Below are 25,621 nucleotides of genomic sequence, written 5' to 3'. Positions count from 1 at the left end.
TTCATTGTTTACATGGGAGAAAAATAAATGTTGTGTTCTAGCTAGCATTTATTTGTGGAGGAGTGATTTTATTTTCAGTTGTATATATGTTATTGGCTTTTAGAATGGAAAAGTACTTAAACACAAGTCTCAATTGGATTTGCAAGGAACATTCTTATTTGGGATTTTTAAAAGATAGTCTTTGCTAACAGAAATAGGAAATTGTCACCTTCTTTTCTTTTTCAGAGACAGGCATCATTCAAGTATGTGAGAGTTTCCAGTCTATTTGAAATGATTTCAATTCTTCCAGATTGTAAAGGTCAGAAATGGGTGTGCATTTGGGGGCGTTGGTGGAGGGCGGAGGCAGATAGTGAGCAGCAGCCAATCAGGCCACTTGTCAATTTCTTAAGCCTGTATAGAGAAACATGAATGGGTTTTATGCGCTCTTGTCCTATTGGGCTCCAACTTTCCAGTTTCAAGACCTTCCTTGATTGATCTGGTGGAAAAAATTCTACCTCCCCTGCTCTGCCCAATTAGTATCTCACAAGATTGGCAACTAGAGTGTAGACGAAGCCACACAGGCAACACACAGGAGCCAAGTACCCCACGTTAGTGTGTGAAAGGTGGTATGCATCTTGTGGCAGGAGAGTGGGTATTTTTTTAATTGCATGAGTGAAATGCCAAAGTGACTCAAAGAAATGCTTTTCAAGCTAGCTCTTTGGAAGTAAGGTGGGAAAGGAAAAACAAGATGGATATAGAAAGCCAGAAATCAAAGTCTGAGATTAAGTAGCAGTTGATGTGGCCAGAAGTTTACCTGTGTGTCAGAGGAGCGGGGGTCTCTCAGGGCCAGGAAGTCTTCTCTTTCCTTTTTATTAAAGCAGGAAAATTGATTACTGCTTTCAGCTTTATTCAAGAGAGAGCTTCCAGGCATTTGCAGAGAAATGTTAACAGATCACCCAAGCTACATAAGATGCCAGCTTTACTGGAATCATTTCTTCTTCTTCTTTTTTATTTCATCATACTATGTAGGTACAAATATTGTTAAGGTTACGTATATTGCCCTTGCCACCCCTCCCCCCCATCATTTCTTCTTTTACCTAAACTATATATTAAGAGTTCAATTCTGATGATATGTTATCTTCTAACACAGATGAATCTTTCTAGAATGAGCTATATGTCACAAGGGCTAGAATCAGCCTCCATCCTGAATTTTCCCGACCATCAACTAAAAAAGAACATGGCTTTTGAAGGTAAATAACTTTGAGAGAAAATGTACTAGTTAAGTCTTTTCTCCTCTTACTAAATCTAGTAAATATATGTATCGTAACACACTGGAAAAACTGTTCTTGAGACGGGAGAATTACTGTATTAAAGCCAAGATCACTAATCCACTCATGCAAGAGTTGTAGTCTTTATTTACATAGCAGATGGGAGGGAAAAATATGTAAGAGCCATCCTGATATTAACCTTTGATAAGAATTACGGTAGAGAGAAAAGATCACTGAGTTCAGAGGCCTGGGTTTCGATCTTGGCTCTGCTACTGGCTGTGTGATCTTGGACGGGTCATTTGCCTTTGCTTAGCCTCAGTATCCACATATATTAAATGAAGGTAATAATTCCAATCCCAGGGTTGCTGGAAGTTTGAGTGATGGATGTGAAAGAACTTAGAATTCAAAACAGTGCCTTCCGAAAAAATTCAGTTTTATTATTATTCACTCTCTGAGCTATTACACAGCAACAAGCAGGATGTAGATTGGAAACATTGACAGCAGGGACTTCCAGGATTGTCATGGGGCGAGTACCGAGCTCAAACTAGACACAAGGCTATCTATCAGATTGGGGAAATGAATGAGTTTGAGAACTTGTCATTTTATCTGGAATAATCTGCAGGGAGGTCCTGCTGCCATGTCTTGGATTAAGCCTTGCCTTTGTCCTTCGACTTAACTAAAGATGCTGGGGGTATCCATGTGGGTGGCCCCAAAAGTTTGGTGTTGAAAAGAAGGCAAATATTTCCCAGATAGCAATTACTGTGAAAGAGCTAAAGGAAAAGTTACATTGTTAATGGAGGCCCCCTTGGAAGGCTGGAAAGCTCTGCCAAGGTCCAGACAAATGCCTGTGGGGTGTCAGATGCCAGAATCCTCGTACACAGAGCAAAGGAAGACAGAAACTCATGGAACTGCATCTAAGAAATGCTCTGGATGCAGAATAAGTACTGATCCAGCCACAGGCCCAACTTGGGACAGGGCAGTTTGCTTAATTTCCAATAAATAAATTATTAGATTTCTCAACTATTCCATTTGGGATCACTTTTCTTAGAAATGAAGAACCAAATTTTTCCAGTGAAAGTATTTCATTCATCAGGGCCAGGCTGAGACTTTTCAGCTTATTTTCAGACTTTGAAGATGTAGGAAACCCACAGCCTCAATCCATTCTCAATGGGTTTTGCCCACCCCATTTTAATTTTGCTTTTGGTAGAGGCCACAGTCTGGTTAAGGCTGGAAAGCTTCATGCTGTTCTGGTATCTCAATTCAGCTGGAAAATTGAGACAACCCCATGGAATACCATGTGGTCAGTTTGGGTTTGAAGGACCCTGCTAGGGCAGTGGCAGGGGCCTCTGATTTCTAAGTAAAAAGGCAGCAAGGGCGGTGAATGGTGGGATGAACAAGCAGGTCGGCCTCTATGCTCCCCATTCCAGATCAACTCTTTTAACCACTTAATAAGCTTGAAAAGCCCTACTGTAAGGCATAGGTGCCAAGGAAGAGAAGTGCACAATTTTAGGGAGAGCATAAACTTGCTCCTAATTCAATGCTGAGAAACAAAAGAGGACAGTGACGTCTCTAGACCGTCTGGATTCACAGTAGAAAATCACAAGCAGGTTTGAGAAAAAGAATTCTTTTCTTCAAACTGAAGTTCAGTAAAAGAACAGATCTTTTCTTCTCTCTGGAGACTGGCTTCCTGAAAAACAGGATAAGCATGATGATGAAAAAGCTGGCTCTCAGGTCAAAGGAGACTAGGTTTGAGTCCTGGCTTCGCCACTGCCTAGCTGTGTTACTTTAGGAAAGCTACATGGCCTATCTGAGCACCACTTTCCTCATGTTAAATGAGGATATTAATAATAACTACTTCCCAAGAGTCTGGTGAGGATTAAGTGAGTTAAACACGTATCAAACCCTTAGAACAGTGGCCAGTACATAAATATTCAATAAATGTTTACTATTATTTTGTTAAAAACGTAGTGTCTCTATATGTGTTAGAGTCAAATTACTGTGTGATCAAGCTGCATTTTAGCTTTGTGGGTAAGACCAAGGACTTTGAAGTCAGTGAAAACTGACTCTGGCACTTACTTTGAACAAGTTACTTAATCCCCTAAACCTTAATTTTCCCATGCATGAATGAGGATAAAAACAAAACCTATGTTGTAGGTAGCTAGCTACTGGTTCTTATTTTGCTTCACTTTCATGATTTTTGTCTTTCTCCTCATCTCCGATGACCTTGTACTTCACTCTACCTCAGCCATCCATTCCCATGGTCACATGCTAGATTTTGTCATTGCCCACACAGGTGAGACCTTTGCAATCTCAGTTTAAAGCACCCATTATCCAACCACCACCTCCTGCATCATTGGCTTAAATAGTTTCATCACCATATTTTTACATAATTTCCAATCCATCAACCTCCATTAGCCTGTCAACTTCCATCTGCCTCCATATCCTTCTTTGTGCAGCTTGGATACCACGGTCTCTTGTTACAATCATTCACTTGCGATTACCTTCATCTCCTTTTCCTTATTTTCTATCTACCATGCACACTTGACACAACCTCACCTCTGGCTGAGGCTCCCCATCTCTGCATATTACACTAACCTAACACCACTGGTGAAAATCACAGAACCCAGCCAACTATTTGCACTTGAAATTCATGATCTCAGACTTCAGATCAACTATTTAAAAGGTATATGCCCTTGGATGTCTAATAGGCACCCCAGACTTAACACGGCCAGAACAGAGTTGTGTTTTCCTCTAGTCTTCCTCATCTTAACTCATGTACCACCATTCATCCAGTTGCTCAAACAGAAACCTGAAAGGTAACCTGGATTCTTCCCCTTTCTCCCACCCTAATCCATTGGCAAGTCCTAAAAGCTAACCCTTCTGCATAGATCTCAAATCCAGCTACTTGTATCTTTCTCTGCTGCTGCCACCTCCTCCAGGCTATCATCCTCTCAAGCTTGCCTCCTAACTGGTCTCTTTCTTTTCATTCTTGCCTTTCTTCAATCCATCCTCCCCACAGCAGCTTTTGTGACCTTAGCAGATGCAAATTGGGTCACACTTAAAACCCTTCCATGGCTCACTAAATCACTTAGAATATGAAATTGAAGCTCCCCAAATGACCTATAAGGCCCTGCATCACCTGGCCCCTGCCTACCTCTCCAGCCTGTCTCATGCCACACTCTCCCTTTCTCCTTGCACTCCAGCCACACGATCTGCTTTTCCCTTCCTCACACTCACCCGAGGCCTTTGCAGGGGCAACTTCCTCTATCTCCCTCCATTTTCACCCTAAGTCTTCCCCACACTGGCCTCTCTCCCTCCATTCAGGTCTAAAGTTATCTAAAGTGGGCCCCAATTTTCCCCTATTTCAACACCTTGTGTGTTTTCTTCACAGCACTTATCATAACTTGCAAGTATTTTGTACTTTTCCTTTTGGGAGAGGGATATGTCTCCCCTGCTAAACTATTAGCTCTATGAGGGCAGGGACCAAGACAGTGTCATATTCACTGTTATATCGCCCATATGTATTACAGCACTGTGTCTGGCAAGTAGCAAGCACCAACTGTCATTATTATCTGTGTACATTGAAACAATGCATAACCAGTGTCTATTTCTACAGATTAAAAAAAATAAAATTTACAAAAACTTTTGGCATCAGTGTTTGTGGGACTCACATCCAGAACGTCCTTCTCCAAGGTCTGACCACCCTTCTGGCTCTAACTTCTCTTCTGCTGCGCATGGCCCCTGTCTCTTAGGTGTGTGACAGCCTGCATGAGGGGACTTAGGTCCATAGTGCAGGAGGAGGAGGACACATTGCCTTCCTTCCTTTGATAAATATTTATCTGGGGCCTCACATATGAAATCTCTCAGAACTACTGAAATTCCTACTGAAAAAGGCTTATGCAATTTCACTTCAAAATGAGTTTAATATATACTTTCTTGCTTCACTTTGAGCAAAAAAATGAGCTTAATATAAATTATATAAAGAATAAAACATATGAAGAGGTAACTGGGTCCTTTGCCAAAGCTACCCAACCAGGTAGCGGGGTGCAAGATCTGGGCAGTTAACAAGCTCACCAGTGGTTCTTACCATCAGGCAAGATTGGGACATAGGTGTCCTGCTTACGAGCATGGGCTTTTCTGGGTTCTGCAGTCCTTTTACTTGGAGCCCCAGGAAGTTCCCCTTCCCCACTGCCAGCTCCCTGCAGCCTCCCTCTGCCCAGAGCTATGGTGGTAGAATGGCAGACTTGGGACTGTTGGTTTAGCCTCCATTCCCCACCTCCCCTAGACTATGCTTTGCAAGGGAACGACATCCCCTTGCCCTTTTCTCAAGGTAATATCACTCTTTGCTCTTTTGCTTGCTGTCTGAGCCTTCTGCATCCACTTTCCTTTATTCTAGGATAGTAACTTGGCCACAGATGGACAGTGAACTCATGGATAGTAAAATAATCTCTCACCAGTTGCTAATTTTCACAGCTGTACAATTGATTTCAGTTGGGATTGGTTTTGATGATTTTATGACACTGTGAGCTCAAAGAGATAATACTGCATCTGCCACCTGCTGCTGTGTGATCTTAAGGTAAGTCCTTTTACCTCTTTGAGGCTCAGTTTCATCATCTATAATATGGGGATATTTATTCATTCAATCACTATTACTGAATATCTATCGAGTAAAGTTCATAAACATCTCACAAGGTCATTGTGGGCAATGAGCAGGATGGGGTATGTGGTATATGGTTCCTGGTCAATACCCAATAAATGTTGTTCCTGTTATTTTTGGCCTATGAACAATTTTAACCATCAAGTTATCAATAATTCCAAGACTCACAATAAACAAATGTAGAAACTAGTAACAAGTACTTAGGAGACATCACAATCCTGACTTTCACAAGTTAGAAGGCTGGTAGCGCTCATTCTCTTGGGCAGGGACTTATGTGAAGCCTGACTCGGCCATGCTAAGGCTTTCAAATCAGCCCTAATTGTAACTTCTCACTTTAGCATGGCCAATCAATCACTGAAGTCAGTTTTTGTTTTGTTTGTTTGCCTCACATGAGGGCTTCAAACAGAATAGTTTTTACTACATTGGCAGATATTTTCTTACCATTTCTTTTTAAAGTGTTCTTTTATTATTGCCAGCATTCACTAATTCATTCATTTATTCAATAAATATGTGTGAACCTCTGTGCCAGGTACCATTGCAGGTGCTGGTGTACCCTTCAAAGTCTCGGCCCTCATGGAGCTAGCATTCTAGTGGGGGCCTATATGTTTCCCTCATGCCCACTTCACACTAGACTGTAAAATGCCTAAGATCAGGGATTCTTCCTTTTGGTCCTCTCTTAAACACAGAGCACAGAGCACAGCTTGGGGCACACAGGATGCCCTCCAAAAAGACTTCTTGATGGCTTACTATGTGCCAGACATTATTCTAAGCACTTGTGTACATTATTTCATTTAATCCTCACATCTCACCCTATAAGATGGACACGATTTTTATGCTCATTTTACAAATGAGGGAACTGAGCCACAGAGTGGTTAAGAAGTGTGAGTTCCTAAAGCTAGTAAATAATGAAGCTGGAATTTGAACCCCAAACCCAGGCCATGACGATCCTGCTGTCATTCCACCCAGAGTATCCTCTTGTGTAGTTCCTACTGACACCACTTGCAAATTTGAGTGTGGAGCCCAGAGTCCTGGCCTTGGGCCTCAGTTGGCATTTGCCCTGAGTGCAGAGTCCTGGGGTGGCCCTATGTACTAGGCTGAAAACTGAACATCTGGGACAGGGCAAGCTAATCCTCATGAATTTGTTCATTTTTCTGAGTCACCTTGCTTACCTTGGTGAAGTTCAGCTCAGGTGAAAAAAAAAATAATAAGTTGTTCTATAGCAAAATGAGAATATATTTAAGAAATTTTATAAGATGGGAGGTGCTTGGGCTCCTCTTTCAGAGTAAGATGAAACAAATTCTATCTATGAAGATACTGAATAATAGAAGTAAGGCTCCTGTCCACTGCTGGATACCCTAGTGTTTACACTACAAGCTCCACAAGTTTGTCCTCAGAACACAGAGACACACTATCAAAGGCTGAACCCAATACCTACTTTCCTTTGCAAGGCTGGTACTGGCACGTCCACGATTGGGGGAGAGATATATTTTCTTATCTAGAAAAGAAGAAAACATGATTGGAAATGCAATCTCTGGGGCTGGGTTGGAAAATGCCTCAGGGACCCCCAATTGTCTGACCATCAGTTTATGGATACCTGGCAAATTTTCTCTTAGCAGATGTTACAAAAACAGAGGAATTTCTGTCCTTAAGTCTCCTTGAACCTCGTTCCCAACTTCTAGGCAGTGTTCCTAATTAAGGGTCACTGACTTCCTCAACAGTTCTGGACTGTCAGTCACCAATTAATACAACTGATGTCAACATTAGTAGGAGAGTTGATAACATCCAATACCTTGGTGATAAACATTTGTTTGTGAGTGTGTCTAGAGGTATACAGGAAGAGTATATTGCCTGAATTATAGTTTCTCCATGATGTGCCCAGCTTATAATAGATGCTCACTAAATATTTGCCAAATTGGATTTGAACTGTATAGAGTTGTTATTTTTGGAAGGTGATGATTTGAGCCATCTGTGTTCTAACCAACTGTTGAAGCAGGGCTCTGCTGTGTGTATGCACAGGCACGTGTGCAAGCACAGTTGGCCAAATTTCCCCTCTGAATCTAGTAGGAGAAGATTTTTGAAAAAGTGTAGGGGTGGAAATTTTCACAGGTTTCCTAAGCATGATATTTTTATGATTTCTTTTCTAAATACATTCCTAATCAAACTCTGGAAGTGACAGAGTGGCATTTTAATGGGAAATTTGTTTTCAACATTAGAATGGAACACAGTGCCTGACTTAGGTAGGCTCTGCTGAATGGGCCCTTTGTGTGCTATATGCTTAGTTAAGAGTAAAGACGGCTTCCAGTAATTTTTTTCAGGCATGAAACACTAGAATCACAGATATGTATGGACTAGGAAGCTGCAAAAGGAAACTCATCCAGAGTACAGAATGCCAGAGGATGCAGACTTGGCCCCATGAAACTGTAAAATACATATTATTACAAATGTTTCATAGGAAAGGCAAATCTTGTAGCAGAGTAGGTTGCTTTTTTGGTGAGAGTATAATTCAGGCCAATCCTTCCCCGTCCTTTTACAAAGAAGGGAGCCTTGTTTTTTGATGAGTATTTTGCACCTAGTAGGCACTAATTCAATATTTTCTGAGTGAGTGAGTGAGTGAATGTAGTAGGGAGTGAGCCTTAGGGGTGTTTTTAGTTTAGGGGGAGGAGTGGTGGTCAGGGAGTAGGCACCCAAGTGAAACCAAGCAGGAGGATTCCAGTGTGCAGGAGTGAGCCAATGACAGCCAGGCACTGCTACGTCTCCAAGCAGCGATGTGGCTGCCTCTATAGTTGCTTTGAATTTTAATGTGTGGAGCAGATGGTTGGTATAGATTGCCCTTGTTCTTGCCCAGGAGCTTGGCATCACTGCAAGTTGCCAACCTGTTTGGAGGATAGAGTTTGAGCTTGTCAGTACATCACAGAGCTGTTTTGCAAATCGATTATTTAGTGGCTCACATTGGGGTAAACGCAGACCCTATGTTTTTAGGCATCATTTTTCTAGGGTAAGGCTAAGTCGACATACTAGAGTGAATATTTCAGTCCAAGTTCGCCTGGCTGGCTATCTGTGTAAACTTTAGCCATTAAACTGTGAATGTCAATGAAGCCTAGTGAAGATATATAGAACATGTAAGCAGAACATTCTGTCCCTCCAGCAGTCCCATGTCCAGAGTGGCAGCAATTAGTCTTGGCAACCCATCTCGTGCCAACTCCCTCTCAACCACAACCCCTCAGAGGCAATCCTCCAAGTATCTGTAGTCATTTCCTTACAGTGGACTGAGCTGGGAGGCAGGTTGAGGAGTAATCCTGTGCTTCCAGCTATCTGAACAGGGTTGCAGTCCTCCCTTGTGGCAGATTCCTGAGGACGGGCTGGGCATCTGTCTTGTGGGAGGAGACTTAGGAGGGACTCACATTTCCCATCAGGCTGGGGCTCTGGAACCAGCTGCCCAGCGAGGAAGGCCTGAGAGTAGCCAGGCTCCGAGGAGCTGGGGTTGGCTAGGGAGGAGAAATGCCACAGCCCCCCAGACTGAGTGAAGGGGCTCCCACTCAACGACTGTGGGAACTGGTCCCCAGTCAGGGGACCAGACACATTTAGGCGGCAGCTGGAGGCACGGTTTGCAGGAGATACTTCTGGCTGTGGTTTTGTCCGTGGAGAAGAAAAACGCCACTGATTTGGAGGCATGTCATTATCTGAGAAGGAAAGATTTAGAAGATACATTAGGTGTTTATTTATTGTTTTCAAAATGGAAGTAGCTTAATATTTTTCTGGTTAATACATACTGTATTTTTTAACTTGAAGAAAATATAGAAAAGGCGGAAAAAAATCACTTTGATCATAATATCCGGAAACAGCCGTTGTCCTCCTTAGGTATACTTCTCTCTAGGATTTGCTTCTATTCATGTATGCATTGTTTTCACAGCACATTGTTATTCAAGCTGCTTTTGCTTCATTGAAATATCATGAATATCCTCCCATGGCAATGAATAGAGCCGAACATCAGCTTTTTAAAGGGATGTGCAATATTCTACCATAAAGCAGTAATGTGACTAACAGATGTCAAATTTGTGGACAGCTCAATTATTTCCATTTTTTCAGTTATATGAATAGCAATGTGACGAGCATTTTCTCATAGACATCTTTGTACCCTGGTCCAATTGGCACCTTAAAGACATTTTTCTAGAAGTATAAGTGCTGGATTTGTGTTTGGTTGCTGCTATCGTTTAGCTTTATTTTATGGCTGGTGTTTTAAATACACCAAACAGGAGGATTCCACAGAACCTTAAATGAGGTTTAATGCTTACCTGGGTTAGTCCCTCACACAATTCTGGGGGTTGAAACCTGATTTTCCAGAGGAATCTGGGGCACAGGGATGGTAAGAGACTGGACCAAGTGGATCATGGTAGCCAAGTAGGGAAGTGAGCTGGCCTGAGAGTGACAAGTAGGGAAGTAGCTGCTTGGACCTCATTCTGCAAAAGCAGAATGCTCAGGGTCAAGAGGTGACTCAGTTTCTTCTTGCAAAGTTCACATGGACTGGCTAATTGGGATGGAGTCTCCTTTGGTCCTATAGGCACTATTCTAATTGTGCCTACTATAGCATCTCAATCTGAGATCTCAAGTGTCTAGGAGAGTTCATGACATAGATGGATGTTTTCCCCATTGTCAACATCCACTCAGGCAAGAGGGGAAGAAGGAAAGAGCTCTGCCAGACGGTGTTTCAAGCCTGGGGCCTCTCATCTGTCCAAGATAATGGAGGGAGCTGTGGGTGCAGAGACAAAGGAAGATTGGCTGCCTGGAGAGGCTGTCTGGGACACTGGTCCTCTCTCCCTCCACGTGCGCCTCTCCCAGCTCTCCTGAATGTTCAATTTGGCTGGATTCTGTGCAAGATAAAAGCATCTGAGAGGCCTGCACAGTGTTACTGGATTGCCACCACCCGCTACCGTTGCTTCCTGTGTAACACAAATGATAAGAACAGAAGCCCAAGTCCACATGGCCCAACTTCTCATAGCGTTCACAATGAGTGATGGGCAGTGGTTGGCCTCTTCTAATGAAACCAAAACCAAGGCAATATATTAAGATATGTTCTGGGAGTGAATGCTACTTTTGAAAATTGATGAGGCCAGAAGCAATTCAGGGCACTGTGTAGCACAAATAGAGCGATTAAGCTGATTTGGTATAATCGCTGTCTGTGCTTCGCATTGAATGAGGGTACTGCATGTCCTAAGCACAAATTAGAAACAAAGTATAGTCCCTGACAACTGGGCAGTTTCCATCTGAACTGGCCTTACAGATCTCATACATATGAACCACGTGCTGAATGTTTGAAATGTTAAAAGCAGGACCCCAGAGTATTTTGAATATTTCTCTTAACTGCTTCCTTTCCAGAATTCTCTGACTGAAATGTTAAGGGGAATGGGTGGTATGCCACTGTCCCAGGTCCAATGTGGTTACTGAGTGCATCAAAGCATAGTTTGGATGAGAGCTTGTGAGGATGCACAGGGTGTCCCAACCCTAAGCTCACAGCAACCCAATGGCAGGCCTTGGGTGGCCTAGCGAAACCCACCTTTCCCGACCACGTTTGGGTGTTGGTGAGCCATGGAATGGAGACCCTGAATTTGGGTGGGCCACTCTTTCTTAGGGCTCTTGGGCCAATTGTTCCAGCAACCATACCCATCCACTCTGTGGATGGGTGAAGTCATCTTACACCAGGAGCCTGCACTGGCTCAAGGCTGTCACTACTATTAAAAGTGGCCCTGATGACATTTCTTACCCAAGTACTCCCTCTTACTTTATTCTGGAAGTGAGAGATGAAGCCCCAAAGGAGACACTGTTTCCTTCTCAAACCCCAAACCTCATTAGTGAATGGAGAGCAGGTGAACAACACTTTCATTCAAGGACACTTGGAGCAGGCTAGGATTTTTCTTTCAGTAGGAATACAAAAAGCTTCCACTCTGTAGACTCCAACCCTGGGCATCTAGACCCTACATCTTAGTCTTATCCATGTCTCTAGATCAAAGGCCCTTGTTGCCAAGACCAGGCCCAGCCAGAGAGTGTTAGTCTCCATTTCCCACTATGTCTCTTTAGGGTTAAACTGGCATGCCATTCCCCCGTCTCCCAAGCACACCTAGAGACACCACCCACAATCACTCACATATACTTCTGGAAGGCCCAGAACCTTTCAAAGCATCTCCAAGTACTGAAAAGTTTGTCTCCACCACAGAGGACCCTCCCTCCACTTTATCCTTGTGTGGGGACCCTGACTTCCTATTTCAGCTAGTTTCTAGCCATACAAACTTAAAGGTCCCCTCTCAGGAATGCCCTCCCTGAACCTCCAATCTAAAGTTTGTTACCCTGTTACTTTCTGTGACTACACCCTGTTTATTTCCTTCATAGCAGTAATCCTGTAATGTCCTTATTTCTTGATTCGTTCACTATTGCTCTTCCCACTATACAGTGAGCTTTGAGAGAGCTGAGATCATTTCTCTTTTGTTCACCATTATATCCCCAGGAACTTGCACAGTGCCTGGTACGTAGTAGGCCCTGACTAAATATTATTCTAATAAGGGCACACATATGCATGCACTCACATGCGCACACACATGATACACACAAACACACACATACACACTCACAGTTGCAAATATGTACACACTCACAAACACATGCACACACTCTCTCTCTCACACACACATACACACCCCTCCCCACTGAACTTTTCTATATTGAGGATGGCAGCATGAAAGTGATTAAGAACACAGACTTTAAAGTCAGACAAGCTGGGAGTCTAGTCCCAAATCTGCCACTTCCTACCTGTGTGACCCTGAGCAAGTCCTCTGCCACCTCCTAGCCTCTTGAAACTGTTCCAAGATTGAATGAGACAACCCACGTAAAAGCCTTAGCACAGTGCCTGGTCCACAATTGGCACCCAATAAGTGGTAGCTGTGGCTATTGTTATTAATCATTTCAGTTTAGAAACCCACCTTGGGTTTCTCTACTGGTTTGCAACACTGAGAATAACCAACCCAGGAAAAAGCAAGACGGAAATTAACGTATGAGGCCAGAGAATCCTTCTTGCCAAGAGTCACCTAGTGCTGGAAAAGTGAGGGGTGGAGACGACTGAGCTGAGAAGCCCACAACAGCAGCAGAAGTGGCAGCACTTCAGAGCTGGTGTGGAGGATGGAGTAGACAGTAGCTATAAGAGAGAGATGTCATGGGAGGCTGAGGCGAGTGGATGGCTTGAGATCCGGAGTTCGAAACCAGCCTGAGCAAGAGCGAGACCCTGTCTGTACTATAAATAGAAAGAAATTAATTGGCAAACTATATATATAGAAAAAATTAGCCGGGCATGGTGCCTCATGCCTATAGTCCCAGCTACTCAGGAGGCTGAGGCAGGAGGATTGCTTGAGTCCAGGAGTCTGAGGTTGCTGTGAGCTAGGCTGATGCCACGGCACTCACTCTACCCTGGACAACAAAGCGAGGCTCTGTCTCAAAATAAATAAATAAATAAATAATATAAATAAAATAAAAATTAAAAAAGAGATGTCAGAAGACTTTGCTCAGTCTATGTATGGAATTATTATTACTATTATCATTATTCATGGGGAATAATACATCCAAGGCGGGCAGGAACAATTTGTAAATATAAAATAGCTTTTATGTATTGAGCGCTGACTGTGATTCAGGCACTTTGCTTAGCACTCTGCATGGACAATCTCATGTGTTCCTCACAGCACCCAGATAAGAAAATAGAGACCCAGAGTGGCTGAAGTAACTTGCCTAAGGCCACACAGTTAGCAAAGGGTAGGGCTGTCTGATTCCAAACCTCATACTCCTACAGGCCATGCCTCCCCAATGTTGCAAAGAATGTGGTGACCTGGGCACTTTCACATGCTCCTGGACCTGAAGGGTTGGCAGATTGGCAGAACATTTCTGGGGAGCAATTTTTCAGTATATATCAAAACCCTAAAATTTGTGCATGCTCTTTAACCCAATCATCCACTTATAGCAATTTATTTTAGGGATATAATCAATGATGCATGCAAAAATTTAGCTACAAGGATGTTCAAAATGATGTATATAATAGAATGAAAGAATGGCAGCAACCTAAATGTCCAAAATCTATAATAAATTAGATACATCTATAAAATGATACTTGAACCATTAAGATGGTGTTGTACTAGAACATGTAATGGCATGGAAAGATGTACATGACTTATTGTCAAAATAAAAAAGCAGGTTATGACCTATTATGTGCAAAGTGACACCATGTTGTAAAAATTAGTATATTATATAGAGAGGCACACGTAGTTTTTGTTTCCCGAATGCTTATCTGTGTTTTTTAAATCTTCAAACATGAATACATATTATTTTTGTAGTTAAGAAAAGTTATTTTTGAGCAAAAACTTAAGAAATCACATGACCAGTGAATCTCCCAAAAGATAAATCACAGTCATGAAGAACCAATCCATGACTGCCTGATTTCCTTCCATGTATCCTTTCTTCTTTCCTTCCTTCTCTTCACTCTATCTGTGTCTTTAATACAAACCCTGCTTTATAGTGAAGTTGAAACCAAGAACCCTTTGAACATATACACATACATCTTGCACCATGGTAGTGCAACCTTTGTCCTCTGCAATCTGCACACATTGACTCTCCCCTTTCTGTTCTCTTGGCTGGTGATACTTATCTCTCATTCATTCACCCCAGGAACAAAGAGGATATTCTTTGCATTAGCTGAGGTCAAAATAACACTGGAGGCAGATGGGCAGCTTAGAGGACACAGTCTTGTTCCAGGGCAGCAGGAGGGTCTGTCTAGTTTCACTTTCTCTTTCAGTTGCCTCCCTGGGGTACCTAGTTTTTTGATGTATATTCAGGTTCCTCTTTCCAACTGAAAATGGAGATCAAATACAGAACATGCTCTAGGGTTTTGAAAGTTGAGTGGATAACAGCTCAGGGTCTGGAATCAAACACAACTGGTGGTGATTGGTATAGCCACCCCTTACTAACTGTGGGATCTTGGGCAGGTCACTTGACTCTCTGAGCCTCAGTTTATTCATCAGGAGAATGGGCACAGTAAGAGTTAGGATTGGTGTGAAGATTCAATGAAGTAATTCATGTGACAGTCCCTGGCAAATGGCCTGACATACAGGAAGTACTTGCTAAGTGTTAGCCATTATAAACATTATTGGCGATAGTTCTCATGGCTATCAATTCTGTCACTAGGGGATTGTTGGGGTCTACAAAGGTGTAACAGTGGGGTAGTCAGGAGACGGGCTTTGGCGTCTGACAATTGGTTTTCAATCTCTTGGGTTTCAATCTCTATCACTCACTGGCTGTGTGGCCCATGTCCAGACACTTACCCTTGGTGGGCTGCAGTTTCCTGCTCTATAAAATGAGGATAATAATACCCATTGCAACGAGGTTTTGTGAAGTACAACCAACACGCAAAAAAATGCACAAAGAGAAGTGTGCAGCCTGGGGGGGTTTTCACTTCTGAGCACCACCCCAGCAGCCCCCTCCAGCCGCGAGCCCCCACAAAGGTAACCACTGGCCTGTCTTCTAATACTATATGTTCGGTTTGCCCGTCTTTGAACTTTGTAAGTCACAGTGACTTTGAGGCCTGAGCTAAATGTGATAATTTTAGGGCACCTAGTGGGGGCTCAATATATGTCTGTACAGATTCCTTTCCCCCACTGGAAAGGAAGACACGAAGTTGTCAGTATTCACAGGGGCCATAAACAAATAGCGTGACTATAGCTCGTATGGATATTCACTTTGGAAAAGAAAGACAGTGTTTCTTCCTCACCCCCATGGATTATGGCAGATGGGAGGGGAGAGAGAAGAAGGCGGCTATAAAAGACCACTGGGTGCTCAGATATACGTCCTCTCACCTTCTTTTGGCAGCCTTTGAGCAACATTGCCAGGCCTGAGGTGAGGCTGGGGACTGTGGCTCGGGGAGGGCAGGAAGATTTCAGAGTGGCCTGTGCACCAGGACCGTGCGCCCCACCCCCTGGAAACCATAGTCACTGAAGCTTCTCGTTACCAACTCCGAAATCCCCAACGTCCTTTTAAAAGGGAAATAATTCAAAAAGATACCTTCAACTTGTGGTTTCTGAAGTACAGCCAGTATAAATCATACGTAAGTAAGTAAAAAAAATAGCTTTGGGAAGAGATGACAGGAAATTCAATGGCATTTCCTAGCCACCCGGGTCTCCGTGTTTGGGCTTTGCATATTTGGCTTGACACAGCACCCTGAGAATGTAGGCCAGTCAGCAAGGGGAGCCCATGAATGGGAGCCTGTTCCTACATGGCCTGGCTGGGCTGGTGGCCTGGCGCTGGCCCACAGGGGTTGAGAGGATGCTAACAGTCAGTAATGAAAGGCCACTTTATAGATTTCCCACCATTTTCAAAGCTTCATGTATGTCATGTAACACCTCCAGCGAGAACCTCTAGGGAACCGGAAGTTTTTCATAGGCCCTCTCCTGAGACAGCGGAGCTTATGAGAAACTGGACTCCCAGTGGTGATAAGAGAGGCTTTGAGGGAGGCAGTCTTTCCTTCATTTGCTCCATCAGCAGACAAATATTTACCAAGCCCACAGCATGTTCTGTGCCAGAGACATCTTCATACTCAAGGGGGTTGTGAGATTGTCACAGGGAAAATGCAATTCCCAAGAATGCAGGTGGAGAAGAAAGCCGCCTCCCTATTTGGCCTGCAAAGGCTGGCTTGAACAAGAAACAGGGCCATGCCCAATCTCCCTTAGTGGGCAGGGTCTTCACAGAAGGATACAGGGTAAGTCAGAAGGCACAGGAAACACTACAGCAGCCACAGGGGAGTCCCCTGAAAGTGTGGAAGCTTATAGGACAGGCCTGCTGCTCGGTGATCCTTGTGTTTTGAATGCAGGTCCTCACATCTATCCTAGCCTTCCAAAACATTGTGTCGAGCTTTGGCACCCCCCTCAAAATAACTAACACCTACATAGCATGCACCATGTGGCACTTGACATGCTTTATCTTATTAACTCCTTGCAAGCACACTTCTGTAATTAAATAATATTCAATTTTAGAGATGAGGAAACCAAGGCACAGAGAGGTGAAATGATATGCCCAAAGACCACATGGTTATTAAGTGGTGGAACTGGTCTAGACCCAGGCTGCCTGGTTCTACAGCTGTAGAACACACCCTACCCCCTCTCTGTGGTGACCCATCTGTAGGGAAAATACCCTGTGATCCGAATCACAATTCCACTCATTCAAGCAATATGCATTAAGGGCTTCCATGTGTCAGGCATTGTGCTAGGTACTTAGAAAGCAGCAGTTAACAGAGTCCACCCTGGACAGAGCTCAGAGGCTAAGGGAAGGGAGGAGTCGAAAAAGGAACACATCAACATATAATGTGCCCCATGATGACAAATGCTAAGAAGAAAAATAAAGCAAGGTAAGAAGACAGAGAGCAACAGAACAGGGGCTTCTATTTTTTAAATAGACTGTTCAGGCCGGGCGCGGTGGCTCACGCCTGTAATCCTAGCACTCTGGGAGGCCGAGGCGGGCGGATTGCTCGAGGTTGGGAGTTCGAAACCATCCTGAGCGAGACCCCGTCTCTACTAAAAATAGAAAGAAATTAATTGACCAACTAAAAATATATATACAAAAAAAAAACTAGCCGGGCATGGTGGCACATGCCTGTAGTCCCAGCTACTTGGGAGGCTGAGGCAGGAGGATCGTTTGAGCCCAGGAGTTTGAGGTTGCTGTGAGCTAGGCTGACGCCACGGCACTCACTCTAGCCTGGGCAACAAAAGTGAGACTCTGTCTCAAAAAAAAAAAATAAAAAATAAATAGACTGTTCAGGAAGAAAGCCTGTCTTGAAGTGCCATTCAGAGGGAGCTTTGAATGGAGGAAAGGAAGGCCATGCTGATATCTGGGGAAAGAGCATTCCAAGGAGAGGGGAGACCAAGTACAAAGGGAGAGCCTGAGGCAGGATTGTCCTTGGCATAGTCTACAAATAGTGAGGAGCCTAGATTGGAGTGGGTGAGGTGGAAAGTGGTCGGATTTGGGATCAGAAAGTCAACAGAGACCCAGATGAAGTAGGGCTTCATTATAGACTTTGGATTTGATTCTAAGTGAGATGGGAAGCTGTTGGAGGATTTTAAAGAGTGCTATGGTATGACTTCTACTTTAGCACTACCATTTTGACTGCTATCTCGAGATTAGACTGAAGGAGAGAAAAGGCAGAAGCAGTGAGAGCAATGAGGAGGCTTCAGTAATCCAGGGAGGGGGATGGTAGCTTCTCCAGCCCAGGGCGGGGAGATGTGGTCAGATGCTGAAAGTTTGGAAGGTAGAACCTACAGAATTTCCCAAAGGATTGGATGTGGCATGTGAAACAAAGAGAGGAGTTAAACGTGACTTCAAGTAATTGGAAGGATGGGACTGCCATTTATTAAGATGGGGTGGGAGAGGTTGAAGGGGAGATTAAGAGTTCAGTTTGGGGCTGCTTTGTTTGTGATTCCTATTAAAACTGCAAAATGAAGATGCCAAGCAGGCAGTTAGATAAGCAGGTCAGAAATCCATTTGGGGCTGTAGATATGCATTGGAATTGATCAACATGTAGATGGCATTTATGACCAAGACAGTGGGAGATCATCTAGGGGAGTGAGTGTAGGTAGAGAAAAGAAATTGACCAAGATCTAAGTCCTGGGGCCCTGAAATGTTTAGAAGTTGAAGAGAAGAGGACATACAGCAAAGGAAACTGAGAAGGAGTAGTAGTAACCAGGGAGGTTGGAGGAAAGCCACGAAAATGTGATGTTGTGGAATCCAAGCAAAGGAGGAGGTGTTTCCCAGAGGAGGGAGAAGTCAACTGCAGCAAGTGCTGCTGATGGGTCACACGAGATGAGTGCAGAGAGCAACCATTAGATTTGGTAAGTGGAGGTCACTGGCTAACCTTGATGAGAGAGTGGTCTCAAGTGATGAAGTTGAAAGCACGAGGTGAATAGAGTCAAGACAGTATGAGAGGAGGATGACAGAGTGTGCATGAACACCACTTTTGAGTTTTACTGCAAAATGAAGTGGAGAAATGGGTCAATTGGCCAAGAGTTGGTTTGATCCCATCTTGAGTTTACCAGGTAAGTAGAATAGAGGACGTGGGGGACCATGGATTGATGGTGCCTACAAGAGAGTGATTGTAATGAATCCAAGCCAATGTCTTCAGCAATACAGTCAAATAGCCAAAGTCAGCATACTTGTCCTTGCATTAAGTGCCTGGGATTTTGACCCTTGCAAGGAGTCATTTAGATTCTCTGAATCCCACATACCACCTTTCTGAGCTCCTACCACATGTCAATCCCCCAAATGACTCAAGATCACAGTCTTTCCTGTTCCTGCTCTGATTATTCCACACACTCTTAGACATCACCTCCCTGCTCTGCACCCACCCTCACCTGCCCATTTTAACAGCAAGCTCCACATCTCTTCCTTTAATATCTGCTGCTACTACATGCACTTCCACACGTTTACTTAACCCACAAGATCCTCTGAGAAAATCATGTCACTTGGTTTGTTTCTCAGAGAGAAGTGAATTCTACAAAGGTGAGTAGATCAGATACACATCAACTTCCTGTCCAGACCCAAAGAGCAATGCCAGAGTGAAGGCATCTGCAAAGAGGTGAGCTCTTCGCCCATGGGCAGAGCCCCCACTGGGAGGCAGACATGTCCTCCAATGGGAGCAAGACGTTCAACATGTGCTCTCAGCAACAGCAATAAAGAGCTCTTAAAATCAACCAGACCCTGATCTATTTGCACATTTCAAAAGCAATGAACCTAGCACTTAACACGATTGAGGAAATAATAAAATAGGTGAACTAATTTGATTAAACAGCACCCATTTTTGTAATACATTCAACTTTTAAGAAGGAGTGTGGCTTCTCACTACACAGCCTGACTGCCTTTATCATATATGCACATGTCCAAGTGTGTTAAGTGCATCCAAGAATGGATCTTTGAGTGATAGCCTTGACAGGGGATTCCAGCCACCTCCCTCCCGACAAGCTCACCATTCTTTAGGATCACATCTTCACTCTGCCTCGAGGGGCTCAATGCCTGGGGGCTCTTGACGCTGCTCAGAGCCCTGGAGAAGTGCTCATCCACTACACTGCCGATGTCCCCTTGGAAATAGGTGAAAAGGACACACCGGGAATTCCATTCAGTCTTTATAGGTTTCTGCCTACCCCGAGGCAGTCGGATGGCAGTCTTCTTCATTTCTTCCATTGTGGGAGAGTGACACAGGTGATAGCTGCAGACCAAATGCAAAATGTCACTGGCAGTATTTTACCAAGTGGCTTGGATGTAGTTTGGACAAGTGGCATCCTTGGGGGTAAGAAGTTTCCTCCTACCAAGCACAGGCTCTCATTGGGGTCCCAGGGAGCCACCAAACTCCTGAAGGTCAACAACAATGCTGTTGAGGACCTTTGTCTAATCAGTGTTCAGAGAACAACACGAAAAAGCTCCACAAGGCACTGAGAGGGGCCTTCTCCTACAAATGAGAATTATCAGGCAACATGACTAGAAGAGCATCAGGAAATGGGGAGGTGGGAGGTCATTGAGGCCAAATAGTAGAGTAACTTGCCTTCTGGGGAGGTGCCTTCCTCCCAAAAGAATAAGCCAAGGTCGGCCCAGAACTACCTATAGGCACAGGGTCCCCTGGCAAGCTAGACTAAGCAATCCAGCAGTTGCTTGCCAACTTCAGCTTGCACAGTAAGCATCGCTTTCCATCTTGACTACTTCCATGCAAGAGAGTAAAACACATCAAATTTTCCCACTCTTTCTGCTGCCCTACTCTATAAAAGACCCTGTCCTGCACCTACCCCCAACCCATCTTAGAAAATAGCAATTACAAACACTGCCAGCTCTGTGGTCTCCAGACAGATATATTCTGAACAAAATACAGATATCCAAAAACCAGGTTTACGCTGATGTATTATGGCAATATTGGAGGAAAGCTCCTGAAAGGTCGTAAGATTGTAAGCTCTGTTTGCTACCATAGCTCCTGTATTTAGAACAGTGCCTGGAAAAAAGTATTAATAGATGCCCAAAAGCTATCTGCTGAATTGCCTTAGACCTGTTCCCTAGTAGTGGCATCATCATATTCGACCTTGTGAGTTCCTGGGAAGCGAAGGCTATCCATTTGCATCTAGGACAGGACCTGGCACATAAGACATGGTGTGGCCCTCCTTTACTAAGGAAGTTGCCTGTCTGGATGTTTCCTTACCTTTCCTTACCGTCCTTACCCAATCTGATTTGCCAGGTGCTCTGGCTAAAGATGTATCTAATCTATTCATTCTTGTCAATATAAAGAAAATGCTAGAGTTTAATAGACTGTCTCCCTCTCTAGTTTATGAGATCCTTGAGGATGGAGAGCATTTCTTATTCATTTCTTCATCTCGAGCATCTAGTACAAAGTAGGTGTTCAGCAACCCATGGCTGAATAACTGAATGCTATTTCATGCAGAGAAAGTGCAATGTCAAAAAATCACACCAGGCCGGGCGCGGTGGCTCAAGCCTGTAATCCTAGCACTCTGGGAGGCCGAGGCGGGCGGATTGCTTGAGGTCAGGAGTTCGAAACCAGCCTGAGCAAGAGCGAGACCCCGTATCTACTATAAATAGAAAGGAATTAATTGGCCAACTAATATATATAGAAAAAATTAGCCGGGCATGGTGGCGCATGCCTGTAGTCCCAGCTACCCAGGAGGCTGAGGCAGAAGGATTGCTTGAGCCCAGGTAATTGAGGTTGCTGTGAGCTAGGCTGACACCACGGCACTCACTCTAGCCTGGGCAACAAAGTGAGACTCTGTCTCAAAAAAAAAAAAAAAATCACACCAGATTAGGAGTCAGAAGGCCTGAGGTTTTCCTTGGCTGTATAACTTTGGAGGAACCACATAGCTTCTCTGGGCTTCATGTTACTCTTGCGTAAAAGGAAGGAGTTGGAGTATGTGAATTTTTTTACGGTTCTATTGAATGTGTCAACAGGTAATGGTAGGGACATTAGGAAGGAATCTGGCAATAAGCAAGCCACCCTTTTAAAAAAATGTTCTTGTTTTAGAATCATTCTATCTTCAGTTACAACTGGATTGTGATGTCTAGAGAAGCCTTTGATTGAGCACCATTATTCTGTTTCTCCTGGTTGGCAGTCATGCTAAGCATAATCAGGAACTACCTCAAAAATGAATCCATTGCACCCTTATTTCAAAAAACATGTGAACAACCACTTTGAAAAACTGGTAGTTTCTAATAAAGTTAAACATATTCTTACCATATGATCCAGCAAACCTCACTTCTAGGTACATGCAGCCAAGAGAAACAAAAACTATGTCCAAACAAAGACTTGTACATGAATGCTCATAGTAGCTTTCTTCATAACAGCCAAAATATGGAAACTACCCAAATGTCTGTCACCGGAAGAAGAAATAAACTAGCTGTGACATATTTATACAATGGAATGTTACTCAGCAATAAACAAAAAACCTACTAATTCATACAACAGCATGGATGAATTTCAAAAACATTGTGTTGACGGAAAGAAGCCAGACACCAAAGACCACATATTGTATGATTCCACCTACATGGAACAAGCATAAATAATCTGTCAGAACAGATAGAAGTCAGAACAGTGGTTGCCTGTGGGGTGGTGACTGACCAGGAAGGAGCATGAGGGAGCCCTCAGGGGTGTGGAAATGTTCTACATCTTGATGAGGGTGATGGTTACTACATGAATGTATACATTTGTTAAAACTCATAAAACTTTACACTTAAGATGTGTGCATTTCACTGTAGGTAAATTATTTCTCATTTTTTAAAAAACACATGCTATTTTCAGATACTTGGAGTGGTAGAAACAAAGCAAAGGTGTCATGAACTATAAAGTAATGATAAGTGTGGAGGCAGCACTTTTTTAAAAGCCACAGTTTACAAAATACCTAATCTGTGCCAGAAACTACACATATATCTTTTCCAATCCTTTTTTTTTTGAGACAGTCTTGCTCTGTCACCCAGCTTAGAGTGCAGTAGCATGATCATAGCTCACTGTAACCCTGAACTCCCTCCTCAGCACCCCAAACGCTGGGATTACAGGTGTGAACCACTGTACCCAGCCACTTCTCCAATCTTTACGACCTTCAAAATAGGCATTAATTAGCTCCTTTTTACAGATGAGCAATTTGGAGCTTAGAGAGGGTAAAATAAACTGCCCAGGCTATGCAGTTAGATAGTGGCAGAGCTGAGATTTGAACTCAGATCTTTCTCCTCCCCCATCCATCCCTTACTTCTGGGTCTAATAGTCCCCACTCCTCTATAGGCCCCAGTCTCTCCATCTATCAAATGTGGGGGCAGGCTTAGCCTCTAATCCCTATGGGGCCTCAAGCCAGGACCCCAAACCAGCTATCTGGTCTCCGTCAGGGAATGCAGGCAGAAACTCAGTCTGCCCCCTCAGGACTTCCCTGCTTGCTAATGCAAAGGCCAGTGAGCACCTCTGGAGGACTTGCCCTCTTACTCAGAACTGCCAGTGGCCACTGCTCTAGGCTCAGACTTGACACAACTTGCAATCTCTCTTTGCTAACTCCCCCTGAAGCCACAAGGGAAGGAGCTGGCAGGATCCTAGGGACATCAGGGCCCTGAAACATGTTCCTAGTCACCTTGGGTAGAGTTCATAGAGACCACAGACCAACCAGCCACAGCCAGGAAAGGTTAGAGATGGAGAAAGTCGGAGGCTATGTTTCAGCCGCTTCACCTTGGAGGGCTCAGACCTCAGGCAGCTGGGGATCCTGAATCATCCAAAAGTACTATCTCTGCCCCTCTTTCCTCCCCAAACACACAGACACACACTCAAAAGAAAAGCCATGGGTTACTTCTCTGGATGCAGCTCACAAGCAGCTCCCCAGGCTATACTCAGACCGGAGTGGAGATGAACTGTATTTGAAGGACATTAAAATTCTAAGAATTGTCATCGGCTTAATCCTATGAAGAACTGTGTCTCCCTGCACCTCTGGAAAAACTTGAGCAGCTTCATTCTCAAACGAGCCTTCCATAAGGGGTCTCTTTATTCATGAGCAAATTGGTGGGGTGGATCTGGCTTAGGAGAAGGAGATGCTATGGAGCTGGGTCTTAGGGGATGTCAGTGAAGCCAAAGAAAGGGTGGGAGTGTCCTGGAGAAGATGTTTCTGTATCAGTGCCTGGCTGGTAGCAAAAGCCTCTTGTAGACCAAACCTCAAGGCTAAGCTTTGCCAGCTGTGCAGTCAGAATGGTATAATTACAAAACCACGCTCAGCTTGCAATTTCCCCAGCTCACAATCTATAGAGACACCATGTGCTCCAAGTGGACCTCAAAATATTGCCCCAACTTCTGCAAAAAAAAAAAAAAAAATCTTTGAACACAGAATTCAAAACCAGGAGTTTGTTCTGAACTCTACACAGCCTGCCTGCATGGACACACTCACCACACTTCTGCAAAATGGTACCTAACATTCTGGGGCTAGGGTGGGAAGTTAGAGGGGTTGGTTGGCACAACAATCACTTGAAACTAAAGCTCCAAAGGGACGAGATTGTATCTCATTGAGCAAAGCACGTGATGCCCCCCATTTCTTCCCAGTTAAATTTCCATTTTTCTTCCCCCCAAAAGTCCCCAGCTTCTCTTACCTTAATTCCAGACCATCACCTGAGACCGAGCAAGAGTCTATGGCTTGGAAAAGGTGCGTTTTGCTGGCCAGAGCTGCCTGGCTCACTTCGGAGCAGTCCAGTACTTGTAGAAGCAGGAGCTGGAAATTTGTACCCCTCCTTGCTACTTTCTACCCCTCTAGCTGGGGCAACGCAAGGCGTTTCCTGCTAGCTATCTATTAAGAATGCAGAAAATGCACTCCAACGAGTCAACCTGGTTGGGCACCTGCAGGAATGAGGAAAGTGGTAGCTCTTTTTTATTTCTTTCTTTTTGCATTAAAAAAAATACTTTGTGAGATTTTCTCTTGGACTAGGAGGCCAATTGTTCGCCTGAAACCATACACAGGGTCAATAACATCTAAAACATCAGTTATGGGGTTTAGATCAAACTGATGTCATATTTGATCTCAGGAACTGAGAGTTCGTTTGGGTATGTCTAATTTTTCTCTCTCTCCTTGGGAAGAAAAGGGGAGCCCAGATCCCCAGGATTCTGGACTAGTCACAGCCTTCTGTGGGCTGCAGAGGGAGGGAGGACTTCTCTGAACTTGCCATAGACAAAGCAGTTCAGAGACTTCAGTAGGAGGTTTGGAGCAGGGGGGTCCTAATCCTCATTTTTAAAAACCCTCAATATTACCTCAGTAAATGGCACTGTCATTCAGGCCCCAAACCCTGGAGTCATTCTTTGTTCCTCTTTTTCTCTATTTCAACAGCTTTAGTTCAAAAAATATTTATTGAACACCTGCTATGTGCCGGGCACTATTATGGAAGTTGTGTTCTATAGTAAACAAAACAGACCAAATCCCTGCCTTCATGGGATAAATACACACACATTATGTGTTTGTATATGCACACGCATAGGTACATTATATGTATAATGTCAGATGGTGATAAGTACATGAAGATAAATGAATCAGTGAAGGGGAGGAGGGAGTGCTGGGGTCTAGTGCTAATTTATAGAGGGTGACCAAGAAAGGATTCTCTGATAAGGACATTTAAGCAAAACCCTGAGTGAAAAAGCCACATGAATATCTGATTT

General features: G+C 43.9%; 1 protein-coding gene across 1 annotated transcript; it reads right to left on the bottom strand.

Annotated features, from left to right (window-relative positions):
• Positions 1 to 1,695: 1,695 nt before the first annotated feature.
• VGLL1 (vestigial like family member 1) lies at positions 1,696 to 24,724 on the bottom strand. Its single transcript, XM_012756348.2, has 5 exons — positions 24,568 to 24,724; positions 19,935 to 20,173; positions 9,306 to 9,584; positions 7,340 to 7,399; positions 1,696 to 2,934 (listed from the first exon to the last, which is right to left on the bottom strand). Exons 2-5 carry the CDS (start codon positions 20,146 to 20,148, stop codon positions 2,891 to 2,893), a joined length of 597 nt encoding a protein of 198 aa, XP_012611802.1. The 5' UTR covers positions 20,149 to 20,173; positions 24,568 to 24,724; the 3' UTR covers positions 1,696 to 2,890.
• Positions 24,725 to 25,621: the final 897 nt, after the last annotated feature.

Source organism: Microcebus murinus, chromosome X (assembly GCF_040939455.1).
Source record: "Microcebus murinus isolate Inina chromosome X, M.murinus_Inina_mat1.0, whole genome shotgun sequence".
Classification (NCBI taxonomy): Eukaryota; Metazoa; Chordata; class Mammalia; order Primates; family Cheirogaleidae; genus Microcebus; species Microcebus murinus.
The sequence above is the reverse complement of the archived record's forward strand: the minus strand, read 5'-3'. Positions and strand labels throughout refer to the sequence as shown.

Excerpts from the sequence above, each read along its gene's own strand:
- VGLL1 (XM_012756348.2), bottom strand. The coding sequence starts at position 20,148 with ATGGAAGAAATGAAGAAGACTGCCATCCGACTGCCTCGGGGTAGGCAG. Across the intron at positions 9,585-19,934 it reads AGATGTGATCCTAAAGAATG|ATAATGACATGCCTCCAAAT; the intron begins GTGAGCTTGTCG and ends TTTCCTTCTCAG. Across the intron at positions 7,400-9,305 it reads GCCCCAGCCTGATGGGAAAT|ATAAGAAAATATATCTCTCC; the intron begins GTGAGTCCCTCC and ends CTTCTTTTCTAG.